Source organism: Limanda limanda, chromosome 2 (genome assembly GCF_963576545.1).
Source record: "Limanda limanda chromosome 2, fLimLim1.1, whole genome shotgun sequence".
NCBI lineage: Eukaryota > Metazoa > Chordata > Actinopteri > Pleuronectiformes > Pleuronectidae > Limanda > Limanda limanda.
The window spans coordinates 30,042,797-30,066,690 of record NC_083637.1 but is presented as its reverse complement, the minus strand read 5'-3'; the positions used below and the strand labels follow the sequence as shown (position 1 = coordinate 30,066,690).

Below are 23,894 nucleotides of genomic sequence, written 5' to 3'. Positions count from 1 at the left end.
TGGCTGTTGTTTGCCTGTAGAAAATGTTTTCGCTGGAAATGACTCTGGAAATACTGCAGATAGAGCCAGAAAGCAATTAATGAAACTGATTTGATTACTTTTATATTTATTTATGTATTATTTATTATTTGTATTTCATTTTTTTCATAATTAATGTTGTTTTATCGGCATACTCTATAGGCCTTGTTAGTTCCAGGTTCAACATGTGCACTAAGGTTCTTTCAATAAGTTTTCAATAAACGTTGAACCCATGTGGCCCTCGACTTGAAGCAATTTTTTGATTTCGGCCCACTGCGTATTTGAGTTTGACACCCCTGCTGTAGAGAGACATGAAGGAAGGCATAGAGGCAGAAATCAAACTGAGACACAGAACAAAATAAGTCAAACTTTACATTAGTTCAATGGGAACCAATTAGGACTCAATCTCTGACCTGCTGAAATCCCCATTTACATAACTGCTGTATGTTGGGGTGCATTTTTTCTGTTCCCTGTCATTCCAAAACAACAAAATACAACCTTTTAGCATTTGCATACAAATTGAAACTATCTACATCCTCCCTCCCCCCATCTCGTCTCAACAGAATTACAAGCACAGCAGACTGGCTCTACAGACACAGACATAATGAGCAAATTGTGTAAAACTGAACCAAATTTATCAGATTATTGGAAAACGCACACGCACATTGGAGCAAATTGATGATACACATTAATAGCATATGCAATTGATCTCTTTTTAACGGCAACAAAATAGACCACCAGGAGGAACAGTGGAAATATTGTCTGTGAGAAACTCCTCTCTTGTCTCGTATGTGTGTTTAAGTTACGGCACAGATGACAGAAGGTGACACACACCCACCTTTGTGTGAGGAATAAATCCCCCATCTGAAACATTTAGTCTTTCCCTGACAGTGTTTTCTTTTATCAAATGGTAGTGACAATCTATATCTTGGGTTATGTCTGTGCTGCTGTGAAAGAAACCAGCTCATTGCTCTAATGAGAAAAAACACATCTTTAGTTTTCCCCATCTGAAAGGGCACATATTCATTAAGCTAGTTGTATTCATAATACATCTTTATCCACTCATTTAGTCACAATTGTGAAAACCATTAGGTGTAGGAGGTGTGTAAGAACACAGTGGACTAAAAGTAGAGCCTTACAGCTCTAAACATTATTTTTGAGTCTGCTTTTACCTGATTTGCACCAAATTCATCTTATAAAGTTACAGGGTTATGTGGGTGAGATAATGTGTTGCTAAAGCGTGTAGGTTAGACCAACCATAAAGAGCATATTTAAGTGGACTGAACGAGGCATTTAATGGTGGTTGAATGGATGCACTTTCAATAAACAAATGGCTACACTGTGTCTCAAGAAGTCTGAAGCTTATCATTGGGCATAGAATTCAATTAAATGACCCGTTGAGTCACATTCATACTTTTATAAACAATTCAGATATGTCAAGTAGAAAATAATTAAATGATTAAATCGTGATACCATGACACACATTCTATTTAAAGTGGTGCTTCGACATGTGTGGCAGAATTACAGAGCAAACTGCTGTTAATGATGTTCTTTTGCAGACAAAGGAGAGAAACATAATCCTTCCTAATGACTGTGAAGAAAAAAGCTACAGTATGAAGACAGTGTTCATCTTACCATTCAAAATCATGAGCTCGGCAAATACAGGACTCAGCTGAGAGGATTCTGGAGTAGTCTTTTCCCAGCATGCAGTAGTTTCCAGGCCTGCGCTTCATGTAAATCTGTTTTTGTCCCATCACACATGGCTCACCCTATGGTCACAATAGACACCACGATTACTATTAGTGACATTTCCCTTTATGGAATAAACTTTAACAGTTTTTCAGATGCATGTGTGAAAGGCTTTTTATTCTCACCTGGTTGTGAAGGTGCCAAGTCTGATAGTCCTCCTCCGTGCATTTCTTGCTGAAGATGGACTTGTAGTCTATCTTGATGAGCTGCCATTCAGAACGGTGACTGAAGTGTCCAAAAAAACTACACAGGCAAATAACACAATAGCAGTGGATTACTATGAATCAACAGCACTGAGGCTACATCACGCCCCCCCAGGTGGCTGGCTGCATTAATAAGACTCTGCCTCCACTATGATAGTTGTGGGAGCATGGGCCAAACTAAAAAAATCAGAGTTCACATTTTTTTCTAAGTTTGGTTTTCATTCGTTTTTAGATGCTGTAGAAACAGACTCTCGCTCCAAATACAGTCAAAAGTGCAAGATGGAGGCATCTTTATTTACTGTCTATGGTTTAAACTGTTTGGAAACAAGCCAACAGCTCTAAGCCACATTTTCTACACCAGTGGTTACCAATAAGTGTTCAGTCCTGGGAAACAGGATTAGCGGTAATCTACCTCCAACTTATTTCCCAATAATAATTGCTACGTTAAAAAGTTATAAACTATCCTGATATTTATTTAACTAGGTCAGTACATGTTCCCATGTGGATTAAATTCAGGAGTGGTCACTGATTCGAAACTCGTATTTTCATCGCAATGCATATATGCAAGTTTTAAAAATACAGGGAAAACCACTAAAAAGGTGACTGACTCCTCTCCTACTGATATCACATGATAGATGGAAGTGTGCAAAATATTACAACAGGTAGGTAGAGCATTTGATTGATATGCAGGCTATAGGGACCTCATTGTCTGGCTTATGTGACTTTTTGAGCAAAGGTTTATTATTTTTAGCTTAGCACATTACATTGGATCTGTCTTGCTTCATCAGCGGGTTGGTCCCTGTACAGTCTCCGGTCAGTGCTTGTGCCTGTTTCTCTCAGATGGTGTTTAGCAAACTCAGTTATCCTACAACACATCCTGCCAACTGTGGAAATACTGTCTGAAATACTTATCAGACATTACTTGCTCCTCAGAAATGTGACCTAATAAAGAGTTAGGTTCCCTATCCATGTAGCCCTTTGCTACATAGAGAAAACACCAATCATCTTTCAATCAGCCCAAAATACCCACTGTAATTGAAATTGACACCATTCAACTTTCTCTGGACTTACGTCATGATTTGGTTCTCGGCCCCAGCCTCCACCAAGACTCCATCCACAAACAGCGGCACCGAGGAGAAGCTATGTTGGGTCCACTGCCGCCCCTCGTCAAAGCTGACCCTGTGGATGTGTGTCAAATGACATTACCATCACAAATCCAGCAATAACGATAACACGGACGCAGACCCTCTGTACTAAAAGCTGGTCATAGGAGAGGATTTAAGTCGAGATCAGAATGACAGGCTTGTCCCGGCAGACGAGTCTCAGAGGCTCTGTGCAATTAGCACTGTAGCTTTGGGTAAATATCAAAAGGCTGCACATCAAAAGGGGCATTTAAGAAACACTGTGTTTGGTTATCAAAGCAGAGATGCACAAAACTGACTTCAGAGTGTGTGAAGACAGGAAATGTGTTGGTGTCAAAGAGGAGAAAAAGCAAAGTCACGGGCCCTGGGTAAAGTTTACACCAGCGTGAAAGAAAAAAAAAAGACCAGAATAGAACTGTTTCATGTTTGACTACAAAACTGCAGAGGGAGAAGGAGACAGCAAAAAATTGGACAGCTTTCATCAGTGAAGCGTGGGCTCTATTGATTCTGACAGCTTATCAACGTTTGTGCTGATATGGGAACAACTAGGAGTACCTGAGTGTGACATGGGTTGAAACACTACTGAGCCCCATGCATGGAAAAACAAATTCCCCCTTCCCCCATTGCTCTTAAAACCCCCCACTGCCTTCATTTGGCTAAAAGCAATGTAACTGAAAATGCTTTGACATGAACTTATTATGAGATTCAGGCCAGGGAAGTATTTAACTTACCACTGGCTGGAAAAGCAACTCTGTTTCATAGCTGCTTGTACAGTGACTGTGGAGATACACAGGGTTCTTTCTATCTGTCTTTTTTCCCCCACTTTCTCTACCCTTCGTTCTTAAATTGGTTGTGAGACAAAAAAAACAGCAGGATACACTTCACTGGATCTAAAACTAATTTCAAAATGGAGCAACTGGAGAACAGATCTGGTCTCAGTTGGATTAGCCTGCAGTGAGGTAAAGCGTAGGCACCCGATTTGGCAAGAGGAAGGCAACATGTTAATTAATACACTAAAACGGGGGTGGGTAGGTGTTTTGATGTGTGTTTGTGTGTTGGGGGGGGGGGGGGCAGCTCAGACTGCTGGCTGTTAATGATATGTGGCTAGAAAAAAATATCTCTCAATTTAGATTGCCCACGAGTTTTTTCTCAAGAGCCACAGTCAAAGTGCATCACTAAATGGATCGAGTGTCACATGAATAATATATACATGTTCATTTTCTTAGGATCATAGTGCTGGAATCAATGGGGTAAACATTAAAATAGTTGTTAGAAACTTGAAAGCAATTTAAGAAAGAATGGACGTACCACAAGTGTCTGGTTGGCACGGACGGCTGTTTCACAGCGACAAGGGCCCCTCCCCTATCCATGAACCACACGTTGTGCTCCTCCTCAAAAATCTGAACAGACATATGCAGAAATTCAACCTTAAAGTATTTGAAAAGGAATTCTGAGATTAGCAAATACATTTTCACAAAATTGACAGTGTATCCTCATGTAGCTACATTACAGATTGTATTATTATATGCATTATACTGTATGGGATGCTACTCAGAGTTTAAGCTAAAGATTGCATTTACATACTTACAACCTAAGCCAAGTTCAGACTACAAAATGTTAAGCCTGATTGAGTTTAGCAAGCCACTGACAAAGTCCTCCATCTGCACTCAGCCGGCAGTCACATATCACTCTGTGAGAACTGTTCAATGTCCATGTGTGAAAGCGATTAGAAAGGTTCTTGATGCATCAAGACTCAGATTTGATTTACAACCTGCTGGAAATCTAGCTATAGTTGGCAACAACTCCAGCCAGCTCCAGCCAATCAGAGTGGGGGATTAGGTGAAGGTGGTGAAGGTACATGTAGTGGTGAGGTGCCCAAGGAACAAGGCTCTGGTTGGGCAGAAAAAAGTCAATGTCTTTCGGGTTTGGACGGATAAATGTGGCCCGAGTCGCTCTTTGTTCTTTACAACTGAGGTTCACTGAAGCGTTTCACCTCCTCCAGCTTAATGTGTCACCGTATGATCATGGTGAGGATCAGTCCAGTTCACAGTGTTTATTCTTGGGTGTGTTTTCATGATTAATTCATCTTCTGCTGAAAGCTCATGAAGTGTGTGACCACCTGTAGCCACTCAGTCTTACAGTGGAAAGTCACAATGACGGCGAGACTCCCGATCACACAACAGCAAGTTGTGTATTATGAAACAGGCCTGATGCAGACTGCCTTTCTGAAGTGGAAACTTAGTAGGTTGGTGCTTCACAGCTGCTGTTACATCAATTTTTCAAATGGTTGTACCCGTCTATCAGTTGGCTTGATCTTGGTGTGAAGCTCACCTGTCTCCAGCTATTGCCAGCATCAGACGATACGAACATGCCAACGTTGTTGTAAGACAGCTCGGCTCCGATGTTCCCTGTAGGGGGAATGCCAACAGAATAAGCGTTACAAAAAAAGAAAAGCACAGTGAGCTCAAGCAGATAAAGTGGCTGCATGTTTTTTAAACACATGCTGCCAATCACACCACGTTTGTGATACATTTATTCCAATGGCTTAATTCCCAGATCAGCTTTCTCTATCTCGATTCATGTGAATAATACAAAGAAAACCCTGGGGTTAATTCTTATGCATGTCTGCATTATTCAGGCAACATAATGTGAGATGTGGAGGAGGGCGGGCGCCTTCTTCACCTCAGCAGTTTTCAGTGTAGCAACACAGAGTCTCCTTCGAGTGCGCAGCGACTGAACCAGCTTCTTGTGTCGACCTGCTCGACTATCTTGGTGGCGGCTCCGCAAATAGGCTTGTGTTTGATCTGGATGGTGTTTGTCATGTTGGTGAGTTGATTCCTGCGCCAGCTGACGTATTAAAAGGCGGAGCCGGCAACGGCTCGGCCAGTGATGAACACACACACACACACACTGTGCAAGCATGGCAGCAGGGATGTGCTGTAGGTTTTTTCAGTATCCTCACCCACCAAAGGGAGTAACGGAATACATGTAACGGCGTTACGTATTTAGAATACAAATTATGAGTAACTGTATTCCGTTACAGTTACAAATTAAATAGATGGTATTCAGAATACAGTTACATTGTTGAAATCAGTGGATTACATGATGGTACTTCTCTGTTTCACGAGTTTATTCACTCTCTCGTAAATCCACCGGCGGCAAAGCCCCCAGGAAGCAGCTGGAGACCAGTGCTGCCGTAAGAGCGCCCGGGCCCCCGGCGGCGTGAAGAAGCCTCACCGCTATCGGCCCGGGATCGTTACAGGCCCAGGACCGTGGCTCTGAGAGAGTTCCGTCACTACCAGAATTCTACGGAGCTGCTGATCCGCAAGCTGCCCTTCCAGCGCCTGGTGAGAGAAGACCGACATGCGCTTCCAGAGCTCCGCTGTCATGGCTCTGCACTGTGCCTATCGAAGATGAATAGCGCCACACACTAGCACCTGTACCGACACCCACATGCAGCTGATGAGTTTAAGTATGCTAGTAGGAAAGGAAGCTTTGAACTGGCAACACTATTATTTATGATGATACAAATGTAATTAATTTGAAATATTTCATAAAGCAGTAGCGGTTTTAGAAAAAACATTTTTAATTGCTTTACACGGCCTTTAAGAGTTGGCTTAACACCTTCCTTATTTGATAAAGCTTTTAGTTTGGACTGGTTTTGGCCTGTCTTGAACCAGCTCTTAGTTACGCTGATATCAGCTTGGATTGGTGGGAGACAAATGGCATGAGGAGTTTCTCTTCCCATCTCTCCATCTTCATCACATTAATGTCTCATCCGAGTGATGTTACCGACTTCACTTCTTCCCTGGAGTCCCTGTGCTTCATCTGACCAAAGCAGGGATTGCTGCTGTGGCCACCTAGTGGATCATGCATCGTAGATCATGGATCGTGGTGGATCGTGATCGTGGTGGCATCTGATCGTGGATTAGGATTAACACCAAATTACCCAACTAGAGATTTAATTAACAATATGCCTACTCACATATACTACTATTATTGGAAATACCTCTATTGATACAATTGTCACTACTGCTCCCTTCATCTCTTTCAGATATTTTCTTATGCATATATACTTGACACTCTAAACATTCATACATCTCACATTTATGTTCAACACTGTTAATTCTCATCAATGGCGTGAATATATGTATTTTTTTTGATGTGTATTATATTCAACATCTATTGCACTTGTGTCCCCCCTGGGAGAGGGATCCCTCACATGTGGCTCTCTCTGAGGCGTCTTCATATTTTTCCCTGTTAATAGGTATTTTTTATCTTCCTTTTCAATCTTTTTGCTGAGGGTTGAAGGCAGAGGATGGTTCAGTGATTGATTGATTGACATCACACACGCATTAACTCATATCTTTAAAATATTCAAACACCCTGATTTGCAGATATCAATTTGAGGCTTTTCAAATGAAGAAAAGTAGAATGTTTCTGTTTTTTTTCTCCACTGTAAATAACTTCCTGGGCTTCATCTCACCTGCGGCAACTATGATCCCTGGTGCCGAGTTCTTAGTGGAGATGGTTCCTGACAAGTAAGGGTTTTCTGACGTTTGCAGCTGCAGATGAAGTGAACAGAAAGGCTGAAAAAGACAGATAAAACAATAGAGGTGAATGGTCATTTGAAGGAAAGACATACATAGTGCGAAATGAAAAAACTGTTTATTCAACCAGGAAAAAAATGTCATCATATTTTGTGTAAATATTATAAACATATTGTCACTGCGCATCAGCTAATTCAATTCACTACAAGGTAACAGCAGAGGAAAATTATCATTTGAAAATGACAGTCGAAACAAAATTGTTTTACATAAAGGGAAGCATTAAAAAAAGTTTGATTAGTCTCCCAAACAGAACCAACTGTGCCTCATACGTTTTGCTAATTGCACTTAATCTGTCATTAATCAGAGAGCGATGGAATTTGCATTAAAGTATGACGCCAAGTCTCCAGGGCACGCACACAACAGAAGACAATTACATCTGTTCACAGAGCTGAAAAAAAAAGTCTGCTTTCATCTTTGCAGCAGACAGCATGTCACTGGTGCAAGGACATCGAGGGCAGTGGGACTGAACAGAGTAACCAAAAGGAGTCTAAGGCAGTAATTAAAATGTCAAATGAATGCAAACTCACAGGGAACCTGTAAGCCACAACGCAGGGCACTGAAAATCACGTCCTCAGCAGCATGAAGTCCTCGTAATGTCTCAAACATAATTCCTCATAGTTAGTTTTAGTTGCAGGGAGGCTCGCTAATGAGGGAGGAGGCTTTCATCAACACATGCTGTAAGTCTGGCACATTATGTACCTCAAACCCAACATGAACTTCCATGAGCATGCCATTCCAGAAGCACCAACATAAAACACTTACATTAGGGTTTGCCAGAATATTTATGTTTATAGAATTACATAATATTATTATTATTTAGCCTAATGTGAAATCCAGCAATTATCAAATAACAATATGTTAAAAAAGCTACCGCAGGTATAGGTATAAGTGCATTGTTATTTATTATTTTTTATTTTATATGTTGTAAGTATTTGTTTATTAGTGGCAACTTCTGGCAACTGGCAATTTCTTGCTTGTCTGGTAGTGAAAAACCTCTCTGATTAGTGTATAGCCTGGTTTGTCCTTGTTGGTTAAACATTTGCTTCAACAGTTCAGCAGAGTCCCGTAGAAAAAAGGCAGCTGGTTCGATTTGTGACTGGCAGGATTAATTAAATGTAGGGACATTTTTAGGAATCATACAATTTAGTTTTTTTCACACCAACACCTTGTCGATGCAGGAGCCTGTTTACTTTCTTGCTTTACTTATTTTAATTACTAAAACACCATCTGCTGACATTACAAATACGAGTGAATGTGGTGTGTGATATACAAGTGAGGAATGACAGTGTGTGTGTTAGAATAGAGAAGAGCTATATAAAAGTGCACGCACCATTTTAAACTTAACGTTTGGAAGAAGAAAGGAAGAAAAGAAAAGCATTGGAGGGGCACTGCAAACATCTATCCACTGTACATACCCCACTCCGGCAATGCTAACTTTTTAATTCTGTAATAATAACAATAATACCATTTAATACTGATCTCATTACAACATAATTTACACCGTATGAGGACGAAATAAGAATGAATGATTAATCTATTAAAGCTGTAGATTGGGCTTTGCCATTGGTTGCACAGGTGAATGCAATACTTCACCATGTGACATTTTCTGACTTCATATCAATATCCTTCCTACCATATAACCATTACACAGAAACTCACACTTAGACTGTCATGCCTCCAGCTATCCAAGTATGCTGTGTAAAAAATCAAGGGTCAGGAAAAATGTCAACATTTTTGAAGACCAACAAGTTATCACCTGAAGAGTGTAACTGGCATCTTCTTTAATTATTCAAGTCCACATCCTCCCTGAAGCTTCAACACCTATATTTTACATAACTACACAATCTTTAAAGCTATAGTACAAACACCGTATCAGTATCTTACCAGAATACAGTGGATGTCGTTTCCATCCAGGTCAGCAGCAGGGGCCTGCAGCAGCCTCCAGTCCCTGCCCTTGTTGTAGGTGATGTAGGTCTTCACCTGGTTGTCGTGCCTCTTGTTAGCAATTAGCATGCCTTTAACTCCTGCCACCTGACGGACGTAGACACATGAAAAATGTTTTTTATCTTTTTTGCCTTAATGCAAGTGTGCAAGTGAGTATTTTATATCTTTTTAATGTTCCATAACAGTCTCAATGCGGTGGAAAAAGCATACCATTAGAAAGGGCATTTTGTGTATTGCGGCAGCAATTTTCACAACGCAAGTTATTAAATGCAAATGGTGTGCTTATCTGTGTTTTGCTGTGTCTGACAGTCTGGCAAACACCAGCAGCAGAGTCGGCTGCATAGTTTAACGCAGTGTTGAGTGTGGTTTGTAATTATTGCATATCCCTCCATGTTTCAGCCATCCAGGTAGTACACAAATGTTCATTGTTGACAAGTGACATATTACCTGTTCTCTCACAGTCAGACTGAACACAACATCACACTCATACAGACTCACACTTTTCCAAAATTTTCCCGGCAAGTTGTCTGCCAGGGATTCGACATGTTCCTCAATCAGAGCAAAGCGCGATATGCAATGCAAAGGACAGTCATAGCAAATGGTTGCCATAGTGAGGGGCTCCAGTTGGATGTGTTTCTCTCCCTGAAGGAACACGTCTGTATAAGTGGCACTAATAGGCAGCACATTTGACACTGTTGTAGGAACTTTGGGCCCAAGATGGATGTGGCTAACGAGGGTCCCCCCATCCTTATCCAACCGGACCTGTCAATCACTGAGGTAATTATTTATGGCCGCCACCTCCTCAACATGTATGCATGAGCCAAAATGCACACACAAACGCACTTACACACACACAGAGGAGAGAGAGAGGTGTTGATCTGATGTCGATCAAGTTGACCCCGCCCCATGACAGACTTTGAACGACTCATATATATCATCACAGCAGCATCATACCAGATAAGTTATGATAGTCAATCTCAGGTTGGCTTATGTCAGGTCAACTTATATATAATGAATAGATAAATAAAGGTGAATGTAAGTAAAATTAATTTAAAAAAAAAATTCATGTCAGTTAAGTCCTATATGTCAATTTTTCCTATTTCTACCAGGTTATTTTGTAGGAAGAGTAGGCTACCTATACGTATATGTATATTGTATTTAAAGGCACATCAACTAATTTCAGTCAATTATCTTTTTCTTAATATATATATATATATTTTTTTTTATATTGGCAATTTTTGTCTTCCTTATTAAGGGATACAAGCACATTTTGGGATTTATTTTGTGCAGTAAAGATTCAAAGATTTTTTGCAGCAGCAACTGAGTGGAATAGGAAAGAGAATAAAGTGTGATCACTGTGTTGCAGTGTGTTAGCAAAGACAGTGAAAATCCAGCTGGTTTAAATAATCTCTGCTACAACAGTGAAGTGTGAGTCATCAAGTGGTGAATAGATTAAAATACATATACATTTCTTATTTCATTTTAAGATGTTTTCACACGGTCTGTTTTGAGGCAGATGTTCTTTATTATACTTTTTTAGGTTAATCTATATTAGATAAAACACAATACAAATAAATCATTGGATTTAATTGTATTTCAATGTGAATTCAATACTGGACTTGTATCTCACCTTTTTGTATTTAGCAACCTAACCTTAGCCTCTTGTTTTTGGATACCTCTGCCTTGTCTGTTTGCCTTCTCTGTTCCGAACCCTGACTGGAAATAAACAACACTGGGTTTTTTTCAGAGACGTGCTTTTGGGTCCTCAGTTCACGTACTCAGTCATTACAGGTACAGGGTATAAAATATTGGTTAATCATGTCTCATGACACCCTTGAGAAGGCAAGTGTGTTGTTAAGCCCTGGGGTATTTTTTCTAATGTGTTTAATGGTTTTTGGGTGTCTGGAAGTTTTTCATGCCGTATTATTTTTTACATTTGCAGAGCAAGAGTAAGTGTGAGGGGCACCCGGAGCGCTCTTGTTGCTATTATTTTCAAAGGTGATAACAAGTTCCTGGAGCCTTAGGTGACAGCTTCAATTTGCTTTAGTCTGTACAATAGCCCAAAACCCAAAGACATTTAATTTAAAATAACAGCAACCATACAGAGAAGTAACTGGAGATCCTCAAAACGTTGCTTTGGCTAATATGTCAGTAAGGGGTTCTAAAATTACATTTTAGAACTATAAAAAAAACATGAACAAGCAGACATTTGAAAGTTAATATTTGATTCTGATAATAAGCAGCGCTACTGTTTTCTGCACTGAATGCACTGTTTGATGGACAGGAGACTGATTGAAAATGAAATACAGGTCAACAAACATGAAGTAATGATGGCAGTGAGTTCATAACTCAGCTCGGCTGCATAGACAGTGATCTGCATTCAGACAAATCTGGAATATCAGCTTGGAAATGCTTCGGATTGAAATTGTGGTTGTTTCAGTAGACGGCACCATTCCAGAAAGTTATGGAAGCTACAGTTTCTTACCAACTCAGCAGTACCCAAATCCAGCAAATCCAGTAAATATCACCCCAGCTTCCTTAACTTAAACTGTATTTTACACCACCTGGCAGATCTTTTAAAATACATGTAAATATTGAAATAAATTTACTTCATTGGATAAGTTGTAGAAAAAATATTTGAATGGTTTATTGACTGTAGGATATTGTCAATAGATATAATTTAACAAAGTATTTTGAAAATGCTATACATTAAGCATTTTAGCTATTTTTTTTTTTTTTACCTGACCACTCAACACATGCATGTCAATATCATTAAATCTTTTTAAATCGTTTTTCATTTGTCATGTTGAAATAGGCTGTGGCACACTTTAACTGTCGAATGGTTCACTGTGTTCACAGGTAGTTGTACATGTTATCATTGTTTCTACTCAGGGCTGTAGTGGTAAAAAAAAAAACTTCAAAAAGAACCTCAGTCACCCATATATGATACTATATATAGACTAAGAGATTAGAACAACTGAAATTGAATCATGTAGACCAACGAATTAGCATTTTATGATTATTATTGTTATTGTTTATTGTACAGGTGTGTGGTAAACAATGATTGAATGTAATTAAGAGAGAACAGTAAAACCCTGCTAATACATGTGTAATAAAAATACACAACACCATGAATTCTTTGTAAAAATGGCCAAGTTAATGTCCAGTCAGCATCATTGGAAATTAAGTTTAAATTACGATTTGGAAAGTTAGCTTAGAGCAATTTGGCTAGAAACAAAGTCTTAAACACTAAGCCCGACTGAGATCATCACAATTTACACAGGCATGTTGTTAATCGTACTTACTGAGAAACAAGTGACCATCATTTACCATTTGCAACATATAATGTTATCCCTGTATTTTGTTGTCCCTTTCACTGTGCTTTTAAATACTTCTGCAATAAATCGTTAAAAACATCACTGGCGCTACAAACAGCATGCCTATCAGATAGTTGCAGTATTCTCTCTGTTAAAAGGGGAAAGTCCTTCTTTTCTCCCGTTCTGATGAGCTGCTATATCACATGGAAACGTTCATACAGCATAAAGGGACCCACAGAAACTCAGTCAGTTTGTAAGTGAGACTGGACTTTGAGAGTGTGCAAGCAGCGAGAGAGAAGAGAGCAGGGGTCGGGTGCCAAGCAACGGTGAGAAGGGGCGTGGGCAAGGGGAGGTTGTGATCGGGAATGTAATTTAATGCTCAGTTAACAATTTTGTTGAATTTAACTCAAACTTTTAAAATCAGGACAATCAGGACAACAAGTAAGTAATCAACCATTAAAAGGTGCATAAACGCTATGTTGTATTTAAAAAGGTATGTAGACTGTGCTTATGTTGGTTTACTCCCCACTACACCCCTGGTTCTAATGAAGTTAGCATACTATGTAGCTAGTCCTGGTCTGCTCTTCCTATCCTGTCCCTGTAATGTACAGTCTGCCTTAAAGAAGTAGCGACATGGCAAGCATCCGTCACATCCAACAAAAACACAGCAGCAGAAAAACATGGCAAATGTGGCACTTTTTACACTGTCGTCTGTTTGGTGCTGTGTAGGCAGTTTTTTTCCCCTGAAAACTGCTATAAATAATAGAAATAATGACGCAAGCAACATTTGAAGACCGTAAAACCAGACCAAAGAGCTTACGTTTAAAAAAAAATAGGGGGAGCGGAGCTGTGGGAAGTGCGAATTAAGTGGATTTATACGTCAGAATACAGTCTCCCAGCATCTATACAATCACCATAAACCATCTTCTAATTTAAAAACCTGTGATTTTCATGACTTAAGGAAATTATCCCATGGGAGAATTAGACCACATGCACTCGTTTAAAAAACGCAATAGATTAAAACAGAGCTGTCAATTTATCTGAAAAGGCTGCAATTCATAGAAGGTATAGAGTGTCTTTATGGATCAGCAGGGGATTGCCAATTATTTAATGTGTGGCAATTTTACATTCCAAAATATATTACATGGGTTAATTTTTAAATCACAGCTCTGTGGATTCAGGATTTCTGGCAGTAAAACACAAACATGAAGGGACAAATCGTCATGAGCATCAGCATCATCAAGATCATCATGCAGTCAATCACTTAGAGCTGCTCATGGTGAGACGAGAGAGAGAGGGAAAGAAGTGTTGATACAGTGAATTCAGCCAATCAGAGGGATAATTGTCAGAGAGCCACCTGCTAAATCACCTCTCAGACTGAGGGAAAGTTAAGTGGGTGATGTAGAGCCCTGATGTCAACAGAAAATTAGCTTCCACAACAAAGGCGTGTGATTACAGAAATTGCCCTCATATAATGTGATTAACAACTGAAATAATCCCCACCAATTTAGAAAATAGTTGTCAAATTTTCTGAGTGGGAATAGCACTATTCATTTTTGGGGTTGCGCAAAGAGAACAGGGGCCTTCTGGGAACAGACTTGACAACTAAGTGGAAGAACAAAACAACTTTCACGTACTTTGCTGATTCCCCTCTGGTCTGACTTGAGCCGCGCCTTGTCTTTGGAACATTAGGTCTGTGAAGTGCAGTTTGTCAGGGTCTAACACAATAAATGGGATGAGTTCCATCTTCCTGTGTGTAATGGGTCGGGTGGATCAGACGCAGCAGTGTATCATCTGGCTGTTGTTCAGCCTCAGATCAAGAACAGAGCTGTGACCATATGACAAATGCAATTAAATTGCCCTATCATCTCATACTGCATGCTGAAATGCCTTAACTACTGCGGCATGGTAACAGGAGCTGCACCCAGCCACCCACCCACCCACACACCCACACACACACACACACACCATGCTGTGCAGGAGAAGTAATGGCACTGTTAATTACCTCACCAGTGCCACTGCTGCTGGCCAATATCTCACTTCTTTCACTCTCTCAGTCACACCTGCCAGCGTGGGAGTGATAAACTGGGTTCACCAGGGAGTGGGGACGGAGGGAATTCTACTTCCCTGCCATGAATGCTAATGCAAACACATACAATAGCTAGCCAGTAAGCTAACAAGGTCATTACAAGTCCAGAGGTGCAAGGCAGTGAGCCCCATTAAGCATGGTCTTTATACTGTGCGTCTGCTGTCAAGAAGATACACAACTACCTCCTGTAACACAGACTCCACAGCAGTTCTGCATGCAAAGCAACAACAATACCTGTTGTATTGTGGACAAATGTATGACTCACACAAGATTCACCAATGTTAACTCTAAATCAAATGGATGTGGCTAGTAGTGGCAACATGAATATTAAATTGAATATTATCACCAGACTCAGCAGTTCCCTTCAGCTCTACAGAGCGTTTTATGGTTTTCCAGCTCATTCTTCTGATTTGAGGACCCAATACTTTAATGGTCTGGTTTATTCCCATATTGCTTACATCAACCTTGATTCAAGAATTCAAGGTCTGTTAAAACATCAACACTCACCCAGCACATCACCAAACGACTGTCGGACAAGGTTTGTGATCACAGCAGGTGAACAGGCAAATATTTTCCTTGGAGGAAAGTATATAAAAATAGAGCAAAACATGTACCTGATGCATCCTTTCACAAAGCAAAAGTTGCCCTCAAACTGGTTTCCTGACCATGACAGTGAGTTCAGTGAAATTCAGTGAAATTCAGTGCCACCCCTTACTAACCAGACCTTAATCCAAGAGAACATCTTTGGTAGAACAGAGGTTTGGCGGCATGAGTGTGCAGCTGAGATATTGAGATGTAGTCACGTCAACATGGAGAAGAATCTCCAAACATCTCCACCATCTGGAACCCTATACCCAGTGTCTTAATGGAGTGCTTGAAGGTCTAATCAGATTGGATCATCAGCAAATCATCATGTATTTGATAATTCTATTTAAATGCTAGTAATGATAATAAATAATAAAGAAATAAAAATAGGCTATGGGTCCAGCTAACTAGAGTAGACATTCCACAGAAACACCAGGTAAAAGACACACTGTATATTCTCATGACATGCTGTCATTCGCTGCTTCTGCTCGAGAAGGAAATATGAATATGATCAGTAATAACTGATAAAAGTGGCATTTTTTGTCAGCTGTTATTGGTTTAAACCCACCTTTAACAGCTTCAGATGTATTTGTATTCATTATATTTATGAATGAAAATAATTATCAATATTTACATCTAAAAATTATAAATATCCTGACCTAAATCCCTTAAATGGAAATCCGTGTTAGAAATCTTTATTTACAGGCAAATAATTGGCTCATATTCGGATCAGAGGTGGGTTTTTAAAATGTGAGGTTGTAGAGTCCTTGTTCCAAACAGAGTTATACAGCAGAGTTATAGAAGCCAGAAAATGTTGCAGCATGAAACTAAAGGTTGGGTCACTGGTATCGATTAACAGCCCAAGTAATGCACTACATTCTCATTTCCTGCAATGGGACATAAAAATCTGAATTTATTGCGTAATTAACCACAAGCTTACAAAGAAAAAAAGAAACTCTTGCTCCCATGTTTGTGTTTGGTACATACAGTATATGTATCTGTACTTTACTGCACATCTTATGAGGCAGTGAGGGAGTAATAGTCCCTGTAACTTCCAATAGATTCAGCCGATGAAAACCTCAGTGTATTCATCCCCGCAGGGTAACCAATTTCAGCAAGTACCTACCTCATACAGGTCTAGCATCTGGTTCCCTCCGATACCCTTTGTGGTTTTAACATTTTCCATGGCCAAGGTGAAGTAGATCCCTCTGGTGTCCGACAGGTAGAGGTTGTAGGTGTCGTTCTGGTTCCACTCCTGCACCGCCGCAAATACCTGCTTCTCATCAGTGCTGACAATGTGTAAATCCTATCAATGAGCGGGGAGAGATGAAGAGGAGTTATGACTGGAGGTGGGGAGGTGACGGATTAGAACATGCTGACCCTGTGGGACTGGTCATGAGATCAATGCTGTGGTGCGAATATAAATGGTTGGTGACATACGGTAAGGTATAGCTCACTACGGGGCTCGCTCTGAATATCGTTTTACTAGAAGTATGACTTTAGAAGTTTTCCAGCTTTTGAGGAAAAACAAACTCTACCAACCTAAATAGCATTTTCCCAAGACAGTATAAAATTCAAAATGGAAATGTTTAAATAATTCAATTCGTAGCCTTCTGAAATAAAAACTTGTATTAGTCATAAAATGTAAAAAAGTAAGTAATAATAGACATGATAATTCAAAGTACTCGTAGAGCTAAATTCGCTGCAACTTACCTTAGGCAGGGAATATTTTGGCAGTTTAATTTGTATAAACGAGTCTCTCTTGTAGGACACATAATAGTTGGCTCGACCCGATGTAGGAACCTACACAAAGAACACATCAAGTACAATTAATTGCTTATACTGCAGTGTTTCTCCCCCTTTATTATCTGGAGCTCTGGGTTCAATTTCACATGCTTTTGGCGCCATTAGATTTCCACAGTGTCTCTTAGCACTGCTGTGATGGAGATCTGCAGGTGAAAGTGCACATCAATCCACCTCTCTTTGTCCTGCTGGTTTTCAAGGTGCCCTTAGAGAGTTTTTATTTTTTTACTTTTTTATTTGCCCTGGGCCCTCCTCGTGCATTTAGATGATACTGCCCTCCTCAGGTGTCAATGCACTTGGTTTCCAAGTGGATTTTGGTAAATATCTCGTAGAACAATCAATAGTCTCATTACTCTCTGTCAAGAGAAATCTTTATGTTGCCTAACAGAGCCTCATCTGCTGTTGAGGAAAGAAAGTCATCCTTAATGATCTGGACCCTTTGCAAACACTCTGTGGTGTTGGTTGTTAGACTATGCAGCAAGAAAACAGGGATGGGGACTGCTGAAGAATTGTCATTAGCCTCGGGGCTATGGAAGCCTAGCACACACGCACTGACGCACGCACGCACGCACGCACGCACGCACGCACGCACACACACACACACACACACACACAACAAGACACACAAGCCTAGTGATAATGCAACTTCATAATCCACAGTTATCCCATTTCAATAATAAAAGGAAATCCATTTGAGGAAAACCTTCAAATCAAACTTGTCTCTCTACCTAAGAGAAGCAATATCACTATTAATGTTGTATAACAGGACTGACTCTTTCACTGATCTCATAAGTTCTCTGAATGAAGAGAGAAATCAAGCTCAGAGGGGAAATGCAGAGGCCCACATACAATTGAGAGAAGGAGCAGGAGATCGATGAGGGGGTAACCAGAGGCGGTTTGAACTTTAAAAGGAATTGGTATGATTGATCCCCCCCCCCCCATCCCTCTCAGAACCTTTCGCCTGGAACGCATATGTGTTCAAATGTGGAGGTTCTCCAATTGAGGGGGAGGTTTAGGTTGAGTGCTTGTGAGTTTAGTTGAAAGACTTCAGAGAGGTCAAACAGGATTGAAAGAGCTTTGGAGAACAACTCTATTTCCTGATCTAATGTACTCCCAAGGTCAGTGAGGCTTTCGAAGGAAGGACTTGCCTGTAGGTGGCATCAAGCACCTAGAGGAGAAAAATTGTAAAAACTACTACTACAGAAAATAGTATTGAATGTAGAATGTATTTATGTGACTACCCTAACATATTATTGCTTTATTTAATCTCATACTGGTACATTTGTGACAAAGCTCAGTGACTTGGTTTAGCAAAGACTGACGTCAGATCACGATGCTTGGTGTAGTGGAGAGTTGAGGGGACAAAGTCGCAGAGGATTTTATAAATAACGATTGCCAAAGCCGTTTTGAGACATGTCCTGCGGAAGATCTTTAGAGAATTGGGTCCAGGCTTTCTCCACAGTTTGTCTTTCACACATCCACAAGGCAGCAGTGGGTTCTCTGCTCAGATGCGTTCACAACAACAACAACAAATAATCTGCAGGTTTCCGGCAAGGAAGCCGGCAGCAGACAGAGACAGGATGTAACTTATTAATTCCACCGCGGAGATCATTTAACTTTGTTTACAGCACATCAACATCAGCGTCAGCTCTTGACACCTTTGTCTTTTGTTTATTAATTTTTCAGTCTATCACGTGATTGAAGCATCAACCCCCCCGACTCGCTGGCCGTGAATTTAGCCGGGTATCTACTGCTCTGTTCTCACATCAGCACGTCTGGACTTACTGTGGATTTTCTCCACCTGGCCCTCAAGTGTAAAGTCTGCAGAAAGTCCAGACGTGCTGATGTGAGAAAGTTTGGAGGATCTTGGACATTTGCATTCACACTTACACCTCTTCAGAAGAAACTGCCAAGGATTTCAGTGCATGTGTGTTCCAGTTATTCAAACCTAGTCAGACTATGCAACTCTGTCTATTGCCAGTTTAGGAGTAGCCTTTTGTGAAAACAGTTAAGGTATTTGTAGTCAGTGTTTTAACATATTTGCCTTTGCAAGAAGATATATTTTGAAATGATGGAGATAAACAGAAAACATAACTGCATACTCCCCACGCAAACACGGGTGCTGCACCTTTAACAGACATCGAGCACCATAACAGTTTCTCAAGGTACATTGGAATGAAATTGGTGTTGTTGTGGACTAGTTGCGTAATTACTCGGACTTTTCCTGTTAACTTTTAAATGTATGAAACCTCATTTACACAATGTCAAAGTAAATAATATTCAGGCTGCAGAGACAATTTAAATACAACCCATAAATTGCATCTGTGTTACTTGGAATTCAGGCAATTACCATTTCAGATTTTTCTGTCTCACAAATCATGATTAATATGACACACTGGGCAGTGGCTAGGATGATAATTAAAAGTACTCCTGGCTTTACTAATAACAAAGCTCAAGTGTTCAGCTGAGGATAAAGCAAACATTTTTTACATTTTTCTTTTTTTGGTAAGCAAAGTTTTTTCAGAGCTAATGTACTTGGAACCTGATTTTCATGGCAGTCATGTTAAAAATTATAGCAAAAAAGCAAAAACCCAAAAATTATTTTCTAATATTAAAACCCCTTTAATAATAACTAATCATAATTAATGAGTGAAATATTAATTATAATTGATCCAAACAATACCTGTGTGTGATGGAAATCTCATGTAGAATAAAATCTTATCTAAGTTAGCTAGATCTACTAAGATCATAAAGAAATTAGCTTTTTTTTTTACCCAATATACAGTATGGAGCTACAGCTCCATGGGGCTCCATTCAACTACCGTGCAAGCACTTTATACACAACCTTGAATATTAATATATTTAAATTAATATGTTAACTAGAATGATTTGAAGGTGTTCATAGGTTCTGCTTATGTCCCTTAATGGTTCAGAAGTATCTAAAATGGCTCAGAATATTAAGACTCTGCAACATAAGTCCTGACATTGATTAAATCCTCAGCCACATTTCATACAAAATAGCTAACATAAGATAGTTACAGGATATATAATACTAATTTGACTCAGTGTTGCTAGTTAATTAATGTTTGCACAGCATGATCCATCATGCACCATGTTTTGCATGCTGTTGAACCTCACCTGTATGAATATGTAGTCGTCCTGGACCACCAAAGAGCTGATGTCGATGTATTCAAGGAACGGGTAGTTCCTGTTGGCCTCCGTGCACATCTGAGCTCTGCATGTGACATACTGCACATCTGTCACAAAGGAAGAACAACGGGATGTATGAGAGGTTTATGGCTAGAAATGTTGCTGCACCGAGCCGTACCAAAACCTTATCTGTAACAAGCGAGAACATCTTCTCTGTTCAATCTAACAATGTATGTTCCCTACTTGAATTATAGTAGTTTAAGACCTATTCACTTTTTGCACACTTTATTTTATGGATTTAGTTTTAAATTCGTAAAACTGCCATTTCTGCCAACACCTCAACACAATAACCCATATTGTAAAAATGAAAACAAGTTTGTACATTTAAAAAAAGCCAGAGAATACTTACTCTGGCAAAGTATTCAGAACCTTGAACAAGCTCCTCTGGCAGTTATTACATTTTTCGAGTTTATCGTTTGCTACAATTTTAGCACACTTGGATATGGCCAGTTTATTTCATTCTTCCTGCCGCCTGCAGGCATCTCCACAGATTTACTGAACCACCACCCAAGATTCAGGTTGTGTGCTCTCGAGCTAATTTTCTCCAAGGACCCCTCTGAGTTTGGTTGCATTTATCCTTCCCTCAGTTCTCCATGTCCCTATTACTGACAGCGATGCCCCAAATAATGTAGTCACAATCATGCTTCAGTGTAGAGATGGTGTAAGCCAGGTTGTGTTCGGATGTGGTGTTCAGATGTAGTGTTTGGAGTCCTGCAAAGCGTTTTATTTCTCATTCTCTCAGAGTCCTTTAAAAGTCATTGGGTAAACTCCAAACAGGCTGTTATACACCTTTACTCAACACTGACTTTTGTATAACCACTCTACCATAATGGCCGATTAATCGAGTACTGGAAGGTTTTCTGCAGAGGACCTCTGAGTCTGTTCAAGGGGCTATTGGCTCACCCCTCTGACCAAGGACATTCTTGCCCAGCTACTTATTTTGGCCAGATGGCTAACTGTAGGAAAAGTCCTGGTGGTTCCAAACTTTTTCCACTGATGGGTAAGAAAAGTAATTCTATCAATTTAAAGTGAAAATGACAACACATTAAAGTCTGCAAAAACTGAAGACACGTTAAGACTCTGTGAATCCACTGTATGTCGGCTTGTATTCTACTCATCCATTTAGTCTGACATTTTCTCCAACTAATTGAACTCTCTTTGTTGAACCTTATCCTTATTCGTTTGGGTAGATACCATTATCATCACTATCATCTCTGCCTGTCAATCATACAGTGGTTATAGGAGAAAAAACAATGCTTGCAGCTCAGCTTTTCATACAGTGGTTATAGGAGAAAAAACAATGCTTGTAGCTCAGCTTATATCTCCTACTCCAACATCACAGGCTGGCATAAACAGTTTCACCTATGTCACCTATGGAAGACCTTGGAGCAAGTTATGCAGCTGACATTCAGCGAGTGAAAGGGAGGAGAAGAAAGGCCATATTAATCAAGAATCATCCACCGGGTTTATTGATGGAGCAGTGCCGTTTCCCCGGGGACGACTTCTGTACTCCGGGAGAATTGCACTACTATAGAGACCTGTTTATTACTTCTCTTTGGGGTGTATGTGTGTGTTGGAGACACTCACTTCCATCTGGTGTGTGAGCCTCCATGTGGACCAGATCTGGCTCCTTGTCTAGGCCCAAGACAGACCTTGGAGAGAATGACAGACCATGGGAGAATACATAAACATAATGATGATGAATAGAAAGGCATGCGAAGTGGGAAAAAAGACCAAAGAGCTGTCAGTGCAAAGGTGGAGCAGAAGAAGAGGGGATAGAAAGGGAGAGTGATTTTGTTCCAGCTCCCGGTGTTTTCTTAAAGTTAATAAGGAGATTACAGGAAAGGTTTTTTTTCCACATTCTAAATGCCAAATTATCAATATCAATAACACCCACAGCAACTCTTGACAAGTTTTAAACAAAACAAATTGACCGGGTAGTGCAGGGTCAGCACACTCCCCTAGTACGAGTCTATCACCTGGCAAAATCCTGCTCATTTTACTGCTTGTGGATTACACTCAGCTTTTCCATTGTGGGGATATTTCCTGTCCCTGGGAGGTTGATGAAGCCTAGTTATTGTTAGAGGCCAAAACCAAGATGTCCTTGAAGGGGATTTGGAGGTGAAGGGCAAAGCCAGCTATTGGATCGTGCTCATTATTTAGGATCATACCACAACGGCACGGAAGCAGCCCCAGATTAATGCGAGGTATGGCGGGTGTAGCTGACGGGCAATCCCGGGCGCCCACCCCAGTCACCTCAGAGAGATGGAGAGGAGCGATGAGCTGGACTACATCCAAGCCTTCGTTTGTGATGAGTGTGCACTTTCAGATTATAGGTACACTGCTGAGGGGTTTGGGGGTAGTGGGGGGGGGGAGCAACAGACGTAACTGGATATGAAGTGACAGGGACGTCCTGGATCCCTTATTAGTCACAGTTCCTCATTCTGTATGTGCACTTCTGTATCTGTGTCTGTATGTTTGCATCTGTGGAAAACTACCAACCTCTCCTTCCACTGCTGATGCAAAAGTAATAATCTAGTGTTTATGTGCAATACGACCGATCTGAGCGGGGGCCTGTGTGAGAAATGAAGTGGAATGCAACATGCCCTCGGACGCTGAATGTTAAGTGCGTTCTGAGGAGGAGATTAATCTCTGCCTGCTCGTATCAAGGGGTAGAGGATGTGCAGAATTTTAGTAGCATCACCAGTCAGTCACACACCTTGTTCCAAGCCATCAATAGCACTTGCTCAGCCGCGCAGAACACGAGCAACGGTTTCTGCATTTCCGAGCAAACGAAATGGACCAGTTTTTTTTTTTTTTTTTTTTAAGAGAAGGAAAAAAAAGGACTGACTCACCAGTAGAATCTGTTTGGCGTCACACGTTCGTGGATGAGCTGCCATTTTCTTCCAAAGTCCATCGAGCTGTATAACTGCGGAGATATCAGAGTGAAAATGAATCCTTGTTAGACTTGTTAGAGAGATGAATGCATGTTTCCACACTGGTTCGGCCTTTAATTAAAACGGCCGATTTAAAAGTTTGAATGGAGGAGGGTGAGCTTGGGGAATGGCCACATAATTCCTGGGTGGAGGTTAGTCAGGAGATACAGGCTGACATAGTGCTGAAAGGCTATCATCATTACCCACTGGCCATTCAAGCTATCATATTGTCACAGGCGTCTCTATTGCCCTCGCCTGTTACAAATGGCAGCGTTTTGTTCAGATGAA

General features: G+C 40.4%; 1 protein-coding gene across 2 annotated transcripts in view; it reads right to left on the bottom strand.

Annotated features, from left to right (window-relative positions):
- sorcs3a (sortilin related VPS10 domain containing receptor 3a) overlaps window positions 1–23,894 on the bottom strand; it is a 208,668-nt gene that overhangs the window by 33,142 nt on the left and 151,632 nt on the right. For both annotated transcript variants that reach the window (XM_061090014.1, XM_061090022.1), the window contains 12 exons: window positions 23,526–23,599; window positions 22,258–22,322; window positions 20,599–20,717; window positions 17,371–17,460; window positions 16,784–16,963; window positions 9,607–9,753; window positions 7,599–7,701; window positions 5,444–5,520; window positions 4,421–4,512; window positions 3,042–3,149; window positions 1,893–2,010; window positions 1,654–1,787 (listed from right to left, as the gene is read on the bottom strand). In XM_061090014.1, the coding sequence (XP_060945997.1) occupies window positions 1,654–1,787; window positions 1,893–2,010; window positions 3,042–3,149; window positions 4,421–4,512; window positions 5,444–5,520; window positions 7,599–7,701; window positions 9,607–9,753; window positions 16,784–16,963; window positions 17,371–17,460; window positions 20,599–20,717; window positions 22,258–22,322; window positions 23,526–23,599 (1,307 nt within the window). The remainder of the gene's footprint in view (window positions 1–1,653; window positions 1,788–1,892; window positions 2,011–3,041; window positions 3,150–4,420; window positions 4,513–5,443; window positions 5,521–7,598; window positions 7,702–9,606; window positions 9,754–16,783; window positions 16,964–17,370; window positions 17,461–20,598; window positions 20,718–22,257; window positions 22,323–23,525; window positions 23,600–23,894) is intronic.